The 18,834-nt window shown below is 46.5% G+C and overlaps 1 protein-coding gene across 1 annotated transcript in view; it reads right to left on the bottom strand.

The window, feature by feature from the left end:
- Window positions 1-18,834, bottom strand: part of POLR2A (RNA polymerase II subunit A) — a 43,788-nt gene that overhangs the window by 22,769 nt on the left and 2,185 nt on the right. The window contains exons 2-10 of the mRNA XM_058180813.1: window positions 17,034-17,166; window positions 16,585-16,721; window positions 15,572-15,745; window positions 12,510-12,791; window positions 12,143-12,304; window positions 10,224-10,444; window positions 9,980-10,112; window positions 8,065-8,189; window positions 7,239-7,449 (exon numbers count right to left, since the gene is read on the bottom strand). Coding sequence (XP_058036796.1) covers window positions 7,239-7,449; window positions 8,065-8,189; window positions 9,980-10,112; window positions 10,224-10,444; window positions 12,143-12,304; window positions 12,510-12,791; window positions 15,572-15,745; window positions 16,585-16,721; window positions 17,034-17,166 — 1,578 coding nt within the window. The remainder of the gene's footprint in view (window positions 1-7,238; window positions 7,450-8,064; window positions 8,190-9,979; window positions 10,113-10,223; window positions 10,445-12,142; window positions 12,305-12,509; window positions 12,792-15,571; window positions 15,746-16,584; window positions 16,722-17,033; window positions 17,167-18,834) is intronic.

The following is an 18,834-nucleotide window of genomic DNA, read 5'->3' as shown; positions in this document are numbered from 1 at the left end:
TTATTATTTATTATTATTGGCCATGCCCATTCAGTCACCTGACCGGGATGCCTTATGCACAGTCACTCATGCTCTCGTCACTTCTCGTCTGGATTATTGCAATGCTCTCTACATGGGGCTACCCCTGAAGTGCATTTGGAGGCTTCAGTTAGTCCAGAATGCAGCTGCGTGGGTGATTGAGGGAGCCACACGTGGCTCCCGTGTAACACCACTCCTGCGCAGTCTGCACTGGCTACCTGTGGTCTTTCGGGTGCGCTTCAAGGTATTGGTTACCACCTTTAAAGCGCTCCATGGCTTAGGACCCGGGTACTTACGGGACCACCTGCTGTTACCCTATGCCTCCCACCGACCCGTACGCTCACACAGAGAGGGTCTTCTCAGGGTGCCGTCCGCCAAACAATGTCGGCTGGCGGCCCCCAGGGGAAGGGCCTTCTCTGTTGGAGCACCTACCCTCTGGAACGAACTTCCCCCCGGTTTACGCCAATTACCTGACCTTCGGACCTTTCGCCGTGAATTGAAAACATACCTGTTTATCCAAGCGGGACTGGCTTGATTTTTAAATTTTCAAATTTCTGGATTTTTAATAATTTTAGATTGGGGTATTTTAGTATAGGTCGATTTGACGGTTTTAATTTTCGGCCATCTTTGAATATGTATTTTAATTGTTATTTTAATTTTGTATATTATTGTTTTAATCTGGTTGTACACCGCCCCGAGTCCTTCGGGAGAAGGGCGGTATAAAAATCTAAATAATAAATAAATAAGGCCAACAAGCCATGCCCACCAATTAAGCCACACCCACAGAACCGGTAGGGAAAATTTTTTAGATTTCACCCCGGCCTTTTAGAGAGTTGTTGAGGCCACCTGGAGGTTTCTCTTGTGCCCTCAGGGTCACCTGAGTCTTCTTGGAACTGCTGAGACTGGAGGTAGATGATGTCGTATCCCTCCCCGTCTGTTGTGGGAGGGCTGTCCAATTGGGACACGGACGGCCTCTTTGACCCCTCTTTCAAAGCAGGGGCTCCTCCCCCCCCTCTGTCCCAAATGTGGACTTTGCTATCCTTCAAGAGTGGCCCTTGTCTTTTAAACCCGGGTGGACTGCTGAATCTAGTCCTGATGGCTTTGTTCTCCAATGTTGTGCCATGTGTTTGCGAAGTGGCTGTTTTGTTTTTATTTATTTATTTTTTATTTATTTATTTTTCGTATTTTTATACCGCCCTATCTCCCTAGGGACTCAGGGCGGTTCACAGCCAGATAAAAATATACATATAAATACAAAATAAAACATCCATTAAAAAACTTATTACAGATGGCCGAATAATTAAAAATGACAATACAAATAATAAAATCCTCATTAAAACCAATTCGAATTTAAAATCTAGTCCAGTCCTGCGCAAATAAATAGATGTGTCTTAAGCTTGCGGCGAAAGGTTCGAAGGTCAGGAAGTTGGCGGAGTCCTGGGGGAAGTTCGTTCCAGAGGGTGGGGGAGAGAAGGCCCTTCCTCTGGGTGTTGCCAGTTGGCACTGCCTGGCCGACGGCACCCTGAGGAGTCCCTCTCTGAGAGCGTACGGGTCGGTGGGAGGCAATCAGTGGCAGTAGACGGTCCCGTAAGTAACCTGGCCCTATGCCATGGAGCGCTTTGAAGATAGTTACCAAAACCTTGAAGCGCACCCGAAAGGCCACAGGTAGCCAGTGCAGTCTGCGCAGGAGAAGTGTCACATGGGAGCCACGAGGGGCTCCCTCTATCACCCGCGCAGCCGCATTCTGAACTAACTGGAGCCTCTGGGTGCTCCTCAAGGGGAGCCCCATGTAGAGAGCATTGCAGTAATCCAGGTTTCCCCATCATCTATCATCTATCTCAAGTCTACAACACGCAGCAGTTCCAAGAAGGGGTGAAATGCTCCCGGTTCAGACCGGATCGCCTGATCCGGTAGCAATGGCGGCGGGTGGTTTGGAGAACCGGTAGCAAATGGGCCATGGTAGCTCAGGCTGGTAAGAAGCCTGTTATTAGAACACAGCAGCCTGCAATTACTGCAGGTTCAAGCCCGGCCCAAGGTTGACTCAGCCTTCCATCCTTTATAAGGTAGGTAAAATGAGGACCCAGATTGTTGGGGGGGCAATAAGTTGACTTTGTAAATATACAAATAGAATGAGACTATTGCCTTATACACTGTAAGCCGCCCTGAGTCTTCGGAGAAGGGCGGGATATAAATGTAAATAACAAAACAAAAACAAACAAACAAAAATCCTTCCCTTCCCCCATGCCCAGCTGAGCCGCACGATCATCAGAGGTTGGTGTTTTTTTTTAAACTTTTAAAAGCATTTTTTCTTTGGCTGAAAAAATGCTTTTAAAAGTTAAAAAAAGCCTCTGATGATCTCACAGCTCAGCTAGAATCGTCAGAGGCTTTTCATTTTTTTAATAACCTATTCGGCCGAAGAGGTTGTAGAAAAAATGCTTTTATATGTAAAAAAGTTGGCCACGCCCAGTTACATTAACCCCTCCCACCAAGACACACCCACAGAACCGGTAGTAACCAATTTTACATTTCACCACTGTTCCACACCCATTTCCACCACTCATCTTCTTTTTAACGACCCCATAATCCCTTGCGGGGGTGAAGTCTTGGGCAACGGAATGGAGCCGAGTGTTTACTGGCCGGATGCCCTTCCTGTCACCAATGCGGAGTTCTGTTCATCGGATAACATATTCTCAGTGTGCCCAGAGAGGGAAATAACTACGTCTACCTAGGATCGAACTCGCAGCCTCCTGATTATGAAGCGAGAGCTCTGCCTCTAGGCCACCGCACTCAGGTGACTGTGAGGACACAGAGAAGCCTCCAGGTAGCCTTAACGATGCACTAAAAGGATGCAAAGGATCAGCTATCTGCAAGGAGTATAAATCGGGGGTGGAATACTCCCGGTTCAGACCGGATCGCCTGATCCGGTAGCGATGGCGGCGGGTGGTTCGGAGAACCGGTAGCAAAAATCCTTCCCTTCTCCCATGCCCAGCTGAGTCGCCTGATCATCAGAGGCTTTTAAAAGCTTTTTTTTTAGAACCTCTTCGGCCGAAGAGGTTGAAGAAAAAATGCTTTTAAAAGTTTTTTTAAAAAAAGCCTCTGATGATCTCACAGCTCAGCTAGAATCGTCAGAGGCTTTTCATTTTTTTAATAACCTATTCAGCCGAAGAGGTTGTAGAAAAAATGCTTTTAAATGTAAAAAAGTTGGCCACGCCCAGTTACATTAACCCCTCCCACCAAGACACACCCACAGAACCGGTAGTAACCAATTTTACATTTCACCACTGTTCCACACCCATTTCCACCACTCATCTTCTTTTTAACGACCCCATAATCCCTTGCGGGGGTGAAGTCTTGGGCAACGGAATGGAGCCGAGTGTTTACTGGCCGGATGCCCTTCCTGTCACCAATGCGGAGTTCTGTTCATCGGATAACATATTCTCAGTGTGCCCAGAGAGGGAAATAACTACGTCTACCTAGGATCGAACTCGCAGCCTCCTGATTATGAAGCGAGAGCTCTGCCTCTAGGCCACCGCACTCAGGTGACTGTGAGGACACAGAGAAGCCTCCAGGTAGCCTTAACGATGCACTAAAAGGATGCAAAGGATCAGCTATCTGCAAGGAGTATAAATCGGGGGTGGAATACTCCCGGTTCAGACCGGATCGCCTGATCCGGTAGCGATGGCGGGCGGGTGGTTCGGAGAACCGGTAGCAAAAATCCTTCCCTTCTCCCATGCCCAGCTGAGTCGCCTGATCATCAGAGGCTTTTAAAAGCATTTTTTTTAGAACCTCTTCGGCCGAAGAGGTTGAAGAAAAAATGCTTTTAAAAGTTTTTTTTTAAAAAAAAGTTGGCCATGCCCACCCAGTCACATGACCCTCCCACACCAAGCCCACCGAACAAATTTTAGGTAGTAACAAATTTTATATTTCACCCCTGGTATAAATCCTTCCGTTCCCTTCAGTCAGAGCTGAAGAAGCTTCTCGGAAGAGAAGCGAAACATCTACAAAGAAAAACCAGTTCAAGTCCAGTTGCCCCTGAAAAAGCCCCTGGAAAAAGTCCATGGACCTGGATGACTGAGACTCTCTATAAGGAACCCTACAGATAGTCCTGGACTTACAACAGTTCATTTAGTGACCGTTCAAAGTGACGACAGTATGGAAAAAAAAATGTGTTATGTTTTTCACACTTACGACCAGTGCAGTACCCCCGTGGGGGGGTCATGTGATCAAAGTTCAGATGCTGGCCAACAGACTCCTGTTTATGACGGTCGCTGTCGTCTCCCGGGGGTCACGTGATCCTCTTTTGCGACCTTTTGACCAGCCAATTTAGCAAGCTGGAATCACTCAACAACTGCGTGACTCAATTTTAACCTGACCTGATTCGCTTAACAACTGCGGCGAGAAAGTTCGTCAAATAGGTTGCAAAATTAACAACCGCCTCGCTGAGCTGCGGAGATTTGGGCCTCAATTGTGGTCGTAAGTCGAGGACTAGCTGCAATCAAGAATAAGAAATCTGGAATGCTTTAAAATCTGGAATAAAGTCTATCAGTGGTTGGAAAGGAGAAAAGGAGTTGGAACAAAAAAGATTTAGGGTTTGTAGAATTAATAGTGGATAATATTTATGTAATAAATATGTAAATGAGGACAAGGGATATGGGATATGTATATAAAAACAAAGTATCAATGTATGTTTTTTTTTAAAATTGTTTTATTTTTTTAAACACAAACAGTACATTTTTTCTGAATAGAGTATTGACCGAGTCAAAATTTACCGCTTATAACATAAGTAGTTCCCAAATATAATTTATATATTTCAATTTCTGCCATATTATTCACTTTTTTTATTTTTCATCTCTACTTAATATTTAATTTATAATCAATATTACCATCCACCCTAACCTCTAATCTTAATCTTATTTCATTTCCATTGTCTTATTTCTCCATTTATCACATATATTTCTCAAGCATCACATTTGTAAATTATCAATTTGTTTCCTCTTATTTCCTCTTTTCTATTGAAACCCTTTAATTTAAACATAGTCATTTCAATCCTTCGTTTCTATTTTTTTTAAATTATAGCTTGATATTTCACATTTATGTCTTAATGTCAATTATTTTCTATGGTGGATCAATTTATCATTTATTTCCCTATTAAAATCATTTTACTATTTTACCAAAAACAATATATTTCTTCAGTTTTGTTTTTCATATCTTTTTCAGATACAAACATTATCGTAATCTCATAATCATCTTCTTTTTCTTAATTTCTAATATCTTATTCAATTGCAATTTCATTTGAAGTTCCATATCTTAACCCCTTCTAAATACATCAGATCATATTAACCCTTCTACCATTCTTTTCGTATTTCACAATTGAGATCATAATTGAATTTTTACAATGCTGATATTAATACAGTTCATTTGATTCTATAAGTATATAGGATATTTCCTTTCCTCCTTTCCCTTTTTCTCCTTTCTACCATTCGTATTACACAATATATTTCGTATTACACTCACAAATATTAATAATACAGCTAACTTATAATTTATGGGTATATATCATATTACCTTTCCTCCTTTCCATTAATTACTCCTTTAACCATTTTTTCTTGGTCCATCCAGCAATCCACCTCTTAAAATTTTCCTCCCTTTATCCCATTCCCTCTTTTTCTTTTTATAATTATGTTCTGTATCCTTCGACTTTTAAATCCTTTACTTGTCTAGTTTGCCCTAAATTCCCATCTGATCTATTCCCCTTTTCTCGTCTCACTTTTCTTATTTCCCCACTGTTGATCTTAGTGTAATCATTTAACTTTTTTGTGCCTAATCCTTTCCCCCCTTTCCTCTCTATTTTTGCCAGTTAATCCCAGTGTAATCATTAAAAATATTTTCCTCTAGCCTTTTCCCCTTTCCTTTTCTTTCCTTAGTTTGTTTCTTTTTTGTAGGTTGTTTCCTCCCATCCCTTCTCTATTTTTCATTGTTACTACCAATGTAATCATTTAATTTTTCATCATCAATGTCTTCAGTGCTGTTTTCTTCTCATTCTTAGCCTCTTTATCCAACTGAATATGTTGTGTCATAATTTCTCGTTTTTCTGTCAAGATTAAATGATACGGCATCATTTTAACCATCTCAATTAGTTCCTGCCACATTTTTGCCGTTCTGGTTTGTTTTTAACTCCAATTTAGTTTTATTATTTTCTACCTCCTTTGGTTGTGGAGCTCAAATAGCTTAAAAGAAAACACATCCTCCTTCAAACTTCTCACGGCTCTTGAAGCTCAAGGTCACTGTAATTTTTTCCAGATTTCAAATCGTTCATTATAGTGCTTTTTTTCCGCCAGCAGATGTCTCTCTCCAATCCACAAGTTTCAAATCAACAAAGTCGCAAGATATCCAATTTGTGTATTAACTCGCTTATCAAATGTTTTTCAAGTTTCTTCTTTCTCTTCTTAATTTTATTCCAGTTTAAAATCCAAGTTCAAATCCAACTGAAAAATTTCCTTTACAAGGTTTTTCTATTTTGAATTTTGCTTTGTTCTTCCTTCAAAGTTCAAAACTTTTAAGATTATGTCCAATCTTGCTCAGAAACTATCTCCGAATCCAAATATCAAGCTCCGTTCTGGGCTTTAGTGCTTTAACTTGTTTTGTTCTTCTCCCTTCATTAACATTCCCCAGTGCCAATTAGCTGCTATTTCCGCTCCGGGACTTCTTTTGAAAATTTTAAAATACTTTTTTACCTGTGAGTTGGCCACTCACTCACCTGGTAACAATACTCCGTCCAAAAACACCACTCCTGCACAAATCTTATTCCAGTTGCCTCAGCTTCATGACAGTCCCAATGCCTGCCGGATCAAAGAGTTTCCTCCGAGGAACTTGCCTGTTCCTCTTGGTCGTCCGAGGTGCCTCTCCTTCACCGTCCATGCAAGACGGATCCGGTCCGAAGACTCCCCCCCCCCCCGACAGCGGTTTGTCTGGCTGGATTTTCGCAAGGCTCGTTGGAGCCTGCTACTTTCCAGCCAGTCTCACCACAACGCTTCCGGTTCTCTCATGTTAAATAGTAATTATATTTGTTATGTTACAAATATATATGGATATGACAAGACCAGGTTGGTCACACTGTGTCCAATGTTTTCAATGTTTATTTGATCAAAAACTTTAAAAAAAAAGAATAACAAAGCCGACCTCCGTTTCCTGAGCCCTTTTTGCTCAAGAAATGGACTCACCCTCTCCAGAAAAACATCCCTCTTGGTGAACTTGCGGACGGCCGTCAGCGTGTCTTGCACGATGCCCATGACAGGCCTGTTGGACTGGGGCGTGACAATCATACGGGGCACCATGGCCAGTTCTTGGATCTCCGCCCGGGTCTCCAACGATTGGGGAAGGTGGAGGTTCATTTCGTCGCCGTCGAAGTCAGCGTTGTATGGGGTGGTCACACTGATGGGGCGAAAGAGACAAAATCCCTGTCAGGACATGGGGGTGGGGGTCAGCCACGGGTTTTGGCCCCTTTGCAAACTGAGGCCCCGGAAGGAGCGCTAAGCTGGGTTAAATCTGGCTTTGTATCTGGGATGATAATGTGGTCCCTTCACAACTCAGGGGCAGAAGATGCAATTCCATCAGCGTCAATGCAATTGCAACTAGCCATACGGCTCAAGTGGCGGAGGGGGTGGGGGTGGTTAAGGCTGAACTCTGGGGTCTTTCGTGCTCTCTGAGCTGGGTTGTTTACTTGCAGACGTTTCATGACCCGACTAGGTAACGTCATCAGTGCTAAATGGCGGTAGGCTTTTCTCCCCGTTTCTATTTAGAGACTTGCCTCTAAATTTTCTGCAGGAAATTATACTACCAGCTGAGGCAATCAATCAAACAAACAGTAGCTTTGGGCCAATCACCAGGAGACGGTGAGTTCTAGTCCTTCATTATAAGAACAATCAAGGTGGGATAACAAATAGCTAAATAAATGCAAACAACTTATCTCCAACCCCCCCCCCCCGAAAACGGCTCAGAAGGGAAGAGGAAGGGTTCAAAGCCTCCGGCAGGAGGAACAAAGCCAACCTGAGATTGAGCCGGAAGGTGGACCAGGGCAGGATTCGGACTCGGTGGCCCATCATGGACATTTTGTGCAGAGTGGGTTGTCGGTTGAAAATGACAATGTCTCCGTCGCACATGTGTCGCTCCACCTGGGAGCAGGGAAGGAAGTCATCAGTGAGAGAGACAGAGAGAAGAAAAATCCAGGTGAGCCCAGGGCAAAGTAGACCCCCCCCCCGATAAAAACCAACCCCAATTCTGTGTTAGGACAACAAAGAAACTGCCAAGATTTGCAGAATGGTTTTTCTGTCCTTTCTGTTAAAAAGGGGGTGTACAGGTAGTCCTTGACTCACGACCACTTAGCAACTTTCCAAAGGGACAGCAGTACTGAAAGGAGGGACTTACAGCCGGCTGCCCAGATTTATGACCGTCGTAGCATCCCGACAAGTCACGTGATCAAAATTTGGGCACTCGGCAACCGTGCCGTTACGACGACTGCAACATCCCATCACATAACCACCACCCTCCCTTTGTGACCTTTCCCAGCCAGCTTCCAACCAGCGGAGTTCAAGTGGCGGCAAAGCTGGATTCATTTAACGACCGTGAGTCACTGACGTGATCCGTTTAACCCCCTGGGCTTTAGGAGCAGCTCATCAAATGGCTCGTTTGAGCAACCGCCTTGCTTAGCAACAGACAGCCCGTTCCCAATTGCGGTCGTCTGTCGAGGACTATCTACAGGTAGCCCTCGACTTACGACCGCAATTGAGCCCAAAGGCTTCTGTTGTTAAGTGAGACATTTGTTAAGGGAGTTTTGCGCCGTTTTATGACCTTTCTTGCCACACTGGCTAAAGCGAGTCAGTGCAGGTGATAAAGTCAGGAATCCGGTTGTTAAGTGAACCCCGCTTTCCCCCCCCCTGGACTTTGCTTGTCAGGAGGTCGGAAAAGGGGATCACGTGACCTCGGGACACGACAACGGTCATTAAGTGCGAACCAATTGCCAAGCATCTGAATTGCGGGGCTGCTGCAAGGGTCGTAACAGTGAAAAAGGGTCACCAGCCCCCCCCCTTTTTTCAGTGCCGCTGTAATGTTGAACCGTCACTAAATGGAACTGTTGTAAATCGCGCGCTATCTGCGTAGCCCACATGGAGTTGGCATGGAAGATAATCCAGCCTGCCCCTTTTACGATCGGACTCGCGGTTTCCTTGGTTGTTGTGACTCGTCCTCCCTCCTCTCCTCAGCCGGCCCCTCCCATCTCCAACCAGACCTTTTATCAGACTCCGAGTCTGATAATGAAGATGAACGGCCTGTCATGCCTCCAGCCCCCAGCCCTGGCCCCATGCCCGGAGAGGATTCAAGGAGTGAAAGGACAAGCCCGATAAACCTCACTCATACAGCGTGTGTTCCTTTGGCTCAGCCTTCAGAGCAGGAAGTCAGCCAGGTGGTGCAATTACCCAGGCCTACTCCCTCCGACCCCCCCGTTTCCCAGAAGCTGACAGCAGATCCAGCTGAAGACAATTCAAAGTGGGAGGACCCTCGCTTCCGGAGATCTGAGAGGTGACGCCAGCAGAAGGAAGGGTGGGGCAGGCCTGGATAAATGCTGAGTCATGGAGCCACACCCCACAGCCTATATAAAGGACCTGCTTTTGGCATTCCAACCTTGAGTCAAGCAAAGTCTTATCGAGTTTGCTGATATCGGACCCTATCGCTGAAGTCACAACTTGGACTCCTGCCTGCCCTGATAAACCTCGAAGGAACTTGGCAAGCCGTAAAGGCTTCGTTGCCAAATTTGTTACGGACTCGTTCGTCGGAGCGGGGGTGGGACACGACATTGGTGGCCATCTCGGTTCACCCCCAAGTTAGGGCCACTCTTCTGCCCCACTGGGACCAGTTTCCCCCCCACCCCACCCGCAGACGCACACTCCCCTTTTCCAGCCAGACTGACCTTGTACCCAATCTGCAGGTGAAGGTCGCTGGACTTCGGGTGGAAGCGGAGATCAATCCTGTCTCCGTTGTGCCGGATGATGTATTTGGCTCCGGGATACTGACTGTTCCCTCGGCTCACCAGCTCCTGGAGTCTGGGGGCGGGGGGGGGCAGCCAAGAGGGTCAAAGAGACAGCCAAACCAGCAAGCGCCAGGTCACCGAGGGTGTGTGTGTGTGTGTGTGTTTGCCAGCCTCGTCCCCTCACCTGTCGATGTTGAAAGGCGCCACGATCTCGGCGAAGGTCATGTTGGCGGCGATGGAGCGTGGCACGCCCACCTGATCGATGGAGAGGTTGGGATCGGGCGTGATGACCGTCCGGGCGGAGAAATCCACCCGTTTGCCCATCAGATTCCCTCGCACGCGGCCTTCCTTCCCTTTCAGACGCTGTTTCAAGGACTTCAGAGGCCGGCCGGATTTTTGCATCGCCTGCAGAAGTCAGAAGTGGGGGGCAAAGCCAGAGCGGGCATCAGGCCTCTGGGCACACAGGGATGGTTTTTGGTTTTAAAAAGGACCCCCCAGGGGTTTGGGGAAGGGGGGGGGATCGACATGGCAGGGTGTGGGATTTTAGATACCCCCTCTGCCTGTCTCCACAGCCGCTTCCTTGGGGGTGTCTGTCTTATCCTGCAATCGAGGAACTCGACTGCCCACTGCGTCCTTTGGAAATCAGCTCGGTCCCCACTTTTGACACTCTTCCAAAAGGCCCCCCGAGACATGGTTTCAACAACGGGGCCTGGAGACCGTAGGGTGATGTGGGGATTGTTGTCGGTGGGGAAGTGGGGGTTTAGGAGTTTTGATTGGGTTTTACGGTTGCAAGCGCTCCCCCCCCTTCCCCCCCCCCGTCACCAGGAATGAGTTGGGCGGCCCTATAATTTTTCCTTAATAATTAATGATTTAAGGGAAACGCCTTTGCAATGTTGAAATTCATTCAGAGGGTCAACTCAATTAGCAGCTTAAGATCACAACGCTTCCTAGCTATACCGGGGGTCTCCAACCTTGGCAACTTTAAAGACCTGTAGACTTCAACTCCCAGAATTCCTCAGCCTGCCAAGGTTGGAAACCCCTGGTCTAGACTGTTGCCCAGGTAAACTGGGATTATATGGTCCCCTCAGACGCTGGAGGAAGGAAGGGCAAGTCCAAAGATGGGAGTCTTTTGCCCTACAAGCAGTGTTTTTCCTCTACCTTAAAGATAGATGGACTTCAACTCCCAGGATTCCCCCAGACAGCCATTTTTTCCCACTTTGCTGAAGTCAAGATATATTACGTCGACCGCATTCCCACCGTCTATTAAGAAAGTTACCCAGTTTCCCCCCCCACCCCCTCAAAATGCGATAAGGGTAGTCTAAGCCACATTTCCTTCTGGTTCTATCCAGCTGAATTCTGGTAAGCCCTTGCTGGGCTGGGGAATTCTGGGAATTTGAGCTCCGCCTATCTTTCACTGGCCAAGATAAGAGAAACGCTCGCTTAGGCTAACCTGGCATTCCCCCAATCTACTGCCCCTCCAGATGGGCAAGGTCCGCGATGGCGACCCTATGGTAAATGTGCCGCAGGTGGCAGGCAGAGCCCTCTCCAGCCCCCAGCCCAGCTCCACTGCGCATGTACGGGCCCCCCACAGGCCAGCCGATCTTCGGGTCTCTGCCACGCATGCGTGGGGGGGGGGGTGCTCGCATTGCAATTTGGGGGTTCTCACGTGCGCCCGGTGCCCTGTTTTGGGTCTGGAAACGGGGCATGGGGGCACTATGCAAGCCCCCCACCCCCCGCGCCCTGTTTTGCGCCTGGAAAGCTTCCTGCACCAACCTGGAAGCCAAAACAGGGTGTGGGGGATGAGTGCCCATGTGCAAGGGGCGGGGCGCATGCACAGGGGACCCTTGCATTTGGGGGTTTGCGCACACATAAGTGTGCATTCAGGCACATGTGTGCATGCTTTGGGCACTCGGCACCAAAAAGGCTAACCATCGCTGGGCTAGGGCAACCACACACACGCTGGCTGGGGAATCCTGGGAGCTGAAGTCCACCCATCTTCCAGAGGTAGCGATAGAGAATTATTATTCCAGGATTTGTTTTTGTTTTTTTGGGGGGGGGGGGAACGTCCTTAGGGCTGTTCCTACCCATTCTTCAGGCACTTACCCGGGGCAGCCCAGGCAGTTCATTGTCCACCATGGTGGCCACGTGGAACTGCAGGAGCTTGACATCTTCCGCAATGACGTGAGCGGCCGCCCCGTTCTGCTCGTTCCGCCGCAACTGGTTGTTGATTTTGACAATGTCGGCCAGCTTGTGAGTCAAGTCGTCCTAGGGGAAGGAGGGAAGGGGCTGGGGGTCAGCATCCGGCCGCTCGCTGGGGCGACTAATGACAAGTCGTGGCCCCTCCCCGAGTGAGTCCCCCTGGAAGCTTGGGTGGATGCTAAGACAGCGTCCAGGCCTGCTGCGAATTCGGCACTGGGTCAGGGTTCAAATCAAGCCTCCCACCCACCCCACCCGAGCCGCTTGCAGCCACCTGATTCCTAGCCGAGCCTTGCATGACGACGGCCGGCCTGACGGACAGCGGAGGGACGGGGAGCACAGTGCATATCATCCATTCCGGCCGGGCGTATTTGGGATCCATGCCCAGGATGAAGCATTCCTCGTCCGAGATCCGCTTGAAGATCTCGTGGACCCGTTCGGGGCTGAGCAGGATCTTCTTCTCTTGCGAGTCCTCGTTCACGTGCTTCCACTCGGCGTACAGCTCCAGGCCCGAGCGGCGGATCCTCGGCTGGTAGCGCCCGCAGCCCCCGTGGCCCTGAAGGGAGGGAAGAAGTCATCACTGGAAGGGGGGGAGGGGTGAAAGGAAACCCGATACTATAATTTTTTTTATCCCACCTTTGTTTACAAAGTAACTTTCCAGAGGATGGACAAACCGAATACGCCTTTTCTTCCTGTTTTCCCCAGTTTGGTCCAATGGTGAAGGCACCAGGTTAGAAGTTGGGAGATGGTGAGTTCTAATCCTGCCTTAGGCATGAAAGCCATCTGGGTGACTCTGAGCCAACCACCAGGAGACGGTGAGTTCTAGCCCTGCTTTGCGACTGAAAACCAGCTGGGTGACTTTGGACCAACCACCAAGAGAATGGGAGTTCTAGTTCCACCTTAAGCATGAAAGGCAAGATGAGTGACTTCGGACCAATCACCAGGAGAACGGGAGTTCTAGTCCTGCCTTAGTATGAAAACCAGCTGTGTGACTTTGAGCCAACCACCAAGAGGATGGGAGTTGTAGTCCTGCCTTACCTGAGTGACTTCGGGCCAGTCCCTCTCTCAGCCCAACCCACCTCACAGGGCTCTTGTTGTGGGGGAAATAGAAGGAGGAAGGAGGATTAGGTCTGTGCACTGCTTTGAATTATTTATAAAAACCATACAGGCAAAATAAAAAGAAAAATCTAAAAACAAAAGGCAGCTGACGAGCCTTCAGCGCAAAATTGAAGTTGATCCCAAAAGCTGTGCTCTATTCTCCTGAAATTTATATTTTCGCTCGGGACAATATATTTCTGAAGTTCTTCTTCTTCCAGGCAAGCACTTCTATTTTAATCTGAATAGTCTTTAAAGGACTAACTAAAAGAACGTTAGCAAACCATGTGACCGCGCTGAAATTCACCTCCCTATTAATACCTAATTGTGTGCATGTGCTGTGTGTTTCCACAACCTTTTCTTTGAGTTTAACAGGAAACCCCAATCAAGCCGGGTAGATTTGAGGCTGAATTCAGACCCAATTAATTTATAAAAAGCTCCATTAGACCAAGTGGCTTCTTGGGACCTCTTGGTTTCTCTTAAGTGGGCATCCATTCGATTAATTCAGAAGAAAACTAAGGAATAATCAGCAGAATTGCCCTGGGTGACCTGTAAGGAAATTTTGATGGGAAACGATAAAAAGCAGCCGTTAATTGGAGTTTTGTTCTTGTTGACAAACACGGAGCATCCATTTTTCAAAAAGGAAACGGCAAGTGGGGCACACGCGTGCACGCTTTGATGAAATTCCCCTTGGAAGAGTAGCGGGAGAGTATCACAGGTAGGTGTTAATGTCTGCGTATTAATTTCCCGGTGGAAATTCAGACCTTGGGAAGGGAAACGGCTGTTTTCCCGGGCAACAGGCAGATGGAATCTGAGACGGTTATTTCTGGTTGAGACTCGACTGACAAATATTGATATTTTTGTATTTTATTATCGAGGGAAAAGGTTCCCTGTTTAATGACTAACTTCCGTTAAGGAGCTCCGGCAATGGCAATGCTGTACAAAACCATGCCAAAGCTGAAAATCAGAGTGAATCAATTTTATTTTCGGTCAAACCAAGTAAAAACAATATGAAAGGCGGCTGGGTGACTGGGGCAATCCCCAGGAGATTGGGAGTTCTAGTCCCGCTTTTAGGCATGAAAGCCAGCTGGGTAACTTTGAGCCAGTTCTTCTGTCTCAACCCAGCCCACCTCACAGGGTTGTCATTGTGGGGGAAATAGGAGGAAAGCATGCTGGATATATTTGCTGCCTTGAGTCATTTTGTAAAAGGAATAAAGTCGGTGTATAAATAATCAGGCATTGATTTTTAAGGATTAGGAAACGCTGATTGAAAGAATATTTGAAAGAGTGATTTGACAGCGTCAAGAGAAATTATTCCTTGCTAAGCCTTGATTTTGTACCCGGGTACAAAAGATATTATACCACAGGAAGAATACAAACGAATAATGCTAAACCACGTCCAACTACTTTGCACTAGAAGTCCAGGGAAGAGCAACTAAGATGACCAAAGGCCTGGAGAGTAATATATACGAAGGACAGTTGCAGGATTTGGGTTTGGCTGGTCTAGAGAAAAGAAGGAGTAGGGGGGACCTAATAGCATCTTCCAGTATTTGAGGGGCTGCCCCAAAGAAGAGGGGGTCTACTTATTCTTCAAAGGCCCCTGAAGGCAGGAGAAGAATCAATGGAAGGAAACTAACCAAGGAGAGAAGCAACCTGGAATTGAGGAGGAACTTCCTAACCGCGAGAACAATTAACCAGTGGAACAGCTGGCCACCAGAAGTTGCGGGTGCTCCATCACTGGAGGCTTTTTAAGAAGAGATTGGACAATTTGTCTAAAGTGGGATAGGGTCTCCTGCTTGAGCAGTGGATTGGACTAGAAGACCTCCAAGGTCCCTTCCACCTATGTTATGTTATTCTGTTAGTCAACCAGTGGAACGACTTTCCTCCAGAAGTTGAGAGTTGTCGATTTCATTGTATACATGACATACAATGACAATAAAGGCTATTATTATTATTTTCCAACACTGGAGGTTTTTAAGAAGAGACTGGACAGCCATTTGTCTATATTGGGATATGGTCTCCTGCTTGAGCAGGGGGCTGGACTAGAAGACCTCCAAGGTCCCTTGCAGCTCTATTCTGATTGATTGATTGATTTCAGGGCCAAACCCCCCGGAAAAGGTTACCAAGCCAAACGGAGAAACTCCTGAGTGAAGACTAAGAGGTAACGGCTTTCGTTTTCGGGTGTTTTTTTTTGGGGGGGCTAAACTGACTTCCCTTCCCCACCCCATTGGGGCTTCTCACCTTTTCCTTGGTGAGGTCCTCGTCGCCTTCCGGCTGCTCCACCCCAAATTTGTTATCCATCTCCTCTCCTCCCTCGCAAATGTTCTTGCCTTTGCAGAGATCGTAGACATGGGTTAAGCGCTTCTTCGGCTGGCCTTTCGACTTGGTCAAGATATCCTTGATCTTCGGATTGTTCTGCCAGGAAAAGGAGGGGAAAACACACAGGGAATGATGGCTCCTGCCCCACAACCCACGAGACCGCAGGGTGTGTGTGTGTGTGTGTTACGGAGCCTCCCCACTGGGGTTCGGCAATCTCTGCCTTTATTTATTTCTAAAATGTTATTGGCTGCCCGTGTTTATAAGAAGGTAACTCTGATACTTTTTGGCTTACAAGCCTTAAAAAGATGAAAAAAATATACAAAATTTAAAAGATAGAAATAAAACACAGGTAGTTCTCGACTTAGAACAGCTTGCTTAGTGACCGTTACAACAGCACTGACAAAAGTGACTTAGGGCAATTGCAACCGTGGCAACTGACTCGTATTTATGACGGTCGCAATGTCCTGGGATTTAAAAAATTTTTTTTAAAAAAAAAAATTATTTTAGAAAATTTATACAGTCAGTCCTTGACTTACAACTGTTTGTTTAGTGACTGGTCAGTTACAATGGCACTGAAAAAAAGTGACTTAGGGCAGTTTTTCACACTTAATGACCGTCGCGGCATCCCCGTGGCCATGTGATCAAAATTCAGGCGCTTGGCAAGTGACTCGTATTTATGACGGTTGCTGCGTCCCAGGGTCACGTGACCCCCTTTTTGCAACCTTCCGGCAAACAAAGCCTATGGGGAAGCTGGATTTGTTTAACAACTATGTGACTCGCTTAAGACCGCAGGGATTCACTTAACAACGGTGGCAGGCGAGTTCATAAAATGGGGCTTAAAACTCGCTTAACCAAAGCCACGGAAATGTTAGGCTGAATTGTGGTCACATGGGTTCAGCCACCATGATGGAGGGGGGGGGGGTCTCATTACTCACCGAGTCGACCAGCAGTTTGGAGCAGAAGAAACAAACACAGCGAAGGACTTTCATGGTTTTTCCTAAAAAGCCGACGTGGAAAACCGGCTTGGCCAGTTCGATGTGGCCAAAATGGCCAGGACATTCGGTCATGTTGCCTGCCAGACAGAAACAGGAGATCATCATCATCGTCTTTTAATGACCCCATAATCCCTTGCGAGGGTGGAGTCTGGGCAACTGAATGGAACTAGCAAAGTGTTTTACTGGCCGGATGCCCTTCCCTGTCGCCAATGCGGAGTTTTGTTCAGCAGATATATTCTCATTGTGCCCAGAAAGAAAAATATCTGCCTCTACCTAGGATCGAACTCACAGCCTCCTGATCCCCCTCTAGGCCACCACACCACTCTCAAACAGGAGGCAGTGGTGTCCCCTGCCATATCGGCTCATTGCACCGATGCCGGGGTCCTCACCTGCGCACGTCTGGCACCGCCCGGTCCTTTCGATGACTCCCTGGCGAGGATCCATCAGCCCTCCAAGTTTGGGGCGACCGCCTTCTGTGGTCTCAGGGTATTTGATGCCCGCTTCGGTCACCGACATCCGTTTCTAAAAATTGCAAGCAAAAAAAGGGTGAGCGCCGGGTGCTGGGAGGGACGGTTCTTTGGTTAAAAAGTGTGAACATGCCACGAAATAGTGGCAACCCCAACAAGCCAGAGAGGAAATTAATATGGGGGGGGGGGGGACGCAACAAGTGAAAAAGCAGAATGTGTTTATTAAGGTTGGCCTAATGGTTAAGGAAGCAGGCTAAAAACATGGGAGACTGGGAGTTCTAGTCCTGCCTCAGGCATCAAAGCCAGCTACCTGAGTGACTTTGAATCAATCACCAGGAGACTGGGAGTTTTAGGTTCTAGTCCCATTTTAGGAATGAAATCCAGTTGGGTGACTTTGGGCCAATCACCAGGTGATGGAGAGTTCTAGTCCTGCCTTAGGCATGAAAGTTACCTGGGTAACTTTGGGTCAACCACCAGAAGATGGTGAGTTCTAGTTCCATCTTAGCTGTGAAACCCAGCTGGGTGACTCTGAGCCAATCACCAGGCGATAGGGAATTCTAGCCCTACATTAGACATGAAAGCCATCTGGGTGACCTGGAGCCAGTCCCTCTCTCTCATCCCAGCCCACCTCAGAATAATTGTGGAAAAAATGGGAGGAAAGTGTGTTGGATATATTTGCCATCTTATAGAAAAAAAAGTGGCTTATAAATAAAATAAAAATAGAGGTAGAAATAAGAATTAGGGGGAATATTAGTAGTTATAATTTCTATATAAATTGAAAATACCAGTAAGTAATAATTAGATGGAAAGTCGAGAGGTTGAAAGATGGTATTACTTACATTCAAGATCATTGACATTAGAATGGAACACTGAAATATTGAATAACTACTTTAAAATAATCAAGTACATTAATATTAGGATTATATAAGTTTGGCTAATGTAATAATTGACTGTTGTTATTTGTATTAATATGAACCATACTCAGAGGCCACACTGTTCATGTATTGATGTTGATATAAGCGTTAAAATAAAAACCCAATAAACCTTGAAAAAAATAAAATAGCTAAATAAAATTTCTGATTAGATTAGTCATCTCTTTTAAATCAGATTTACTGACAACGGGATTACCATTTTTTTTCACGCCCCAGTAAGTTTTTTTCAAATTGTCACAACTGCATGTTTAACACAACAAGATATTCATTTTAGTTTAGAATAGAATAGAATAGAATAGAATTTCCTAACTGGGGAAGGGGGGAAAAAGGATTTATCTACTTCATTGGCAGAAAGATGTGTTTGACCGTCTCGGATGACCGCGCCCCCGCCCCCCCCAGGCCTTAGAGGAGCTTGAAAATCTGACTTGGCAGAATTTGGGACAAATAGATCTAAGCATTGAACAAAACTAAGCCTAAAAAGCAATATTGTGGAATAAAAAGAAGTTACTTGAGCCTGCAGAATATTTTCAAATCAGATGACTGGGTTTTATCTACTTATTAAATTTATATGCTGCCCATCTCTCTGCTGCAGCAACATAACAAAATGGTAAATAAAATACAAAATGATACAAAATGAAGGGGATTCCATAAGAAACGAAGAATGGAGTTACTGGGTAACTATGAGCCAGCTCCTTTCTCTCAGACCAGACCAGCTCACCTCACAGGGTCGTTGTTGTGGGGAAAAGGATTAGGAATAATCCCTGCTTTGAGTGATTTATAAAGTAATAAAG

Source organism: Ahaetulla prasina, chromosome 4, assembly GCF_028640845.1.
Source record: "Ahaetulla prasina isolate Xishuangbanna chromosome 4, ASM2864084v1, whole genome shotgun sequence".
In the NCBI taxonomy this organism is placed as follows: domain Eukaryota; kingdom Metazoa; phylum Chordata; class Lepidosauria; order Squamata; family Colubridae; genus Ahaetulla; species Ahaetulla prasina.
The sequence above is the reverse complement of the archived record's forward strand: the minus strand, read 5'-3'. Positions and strand labels throughout refer to the sequence as shown.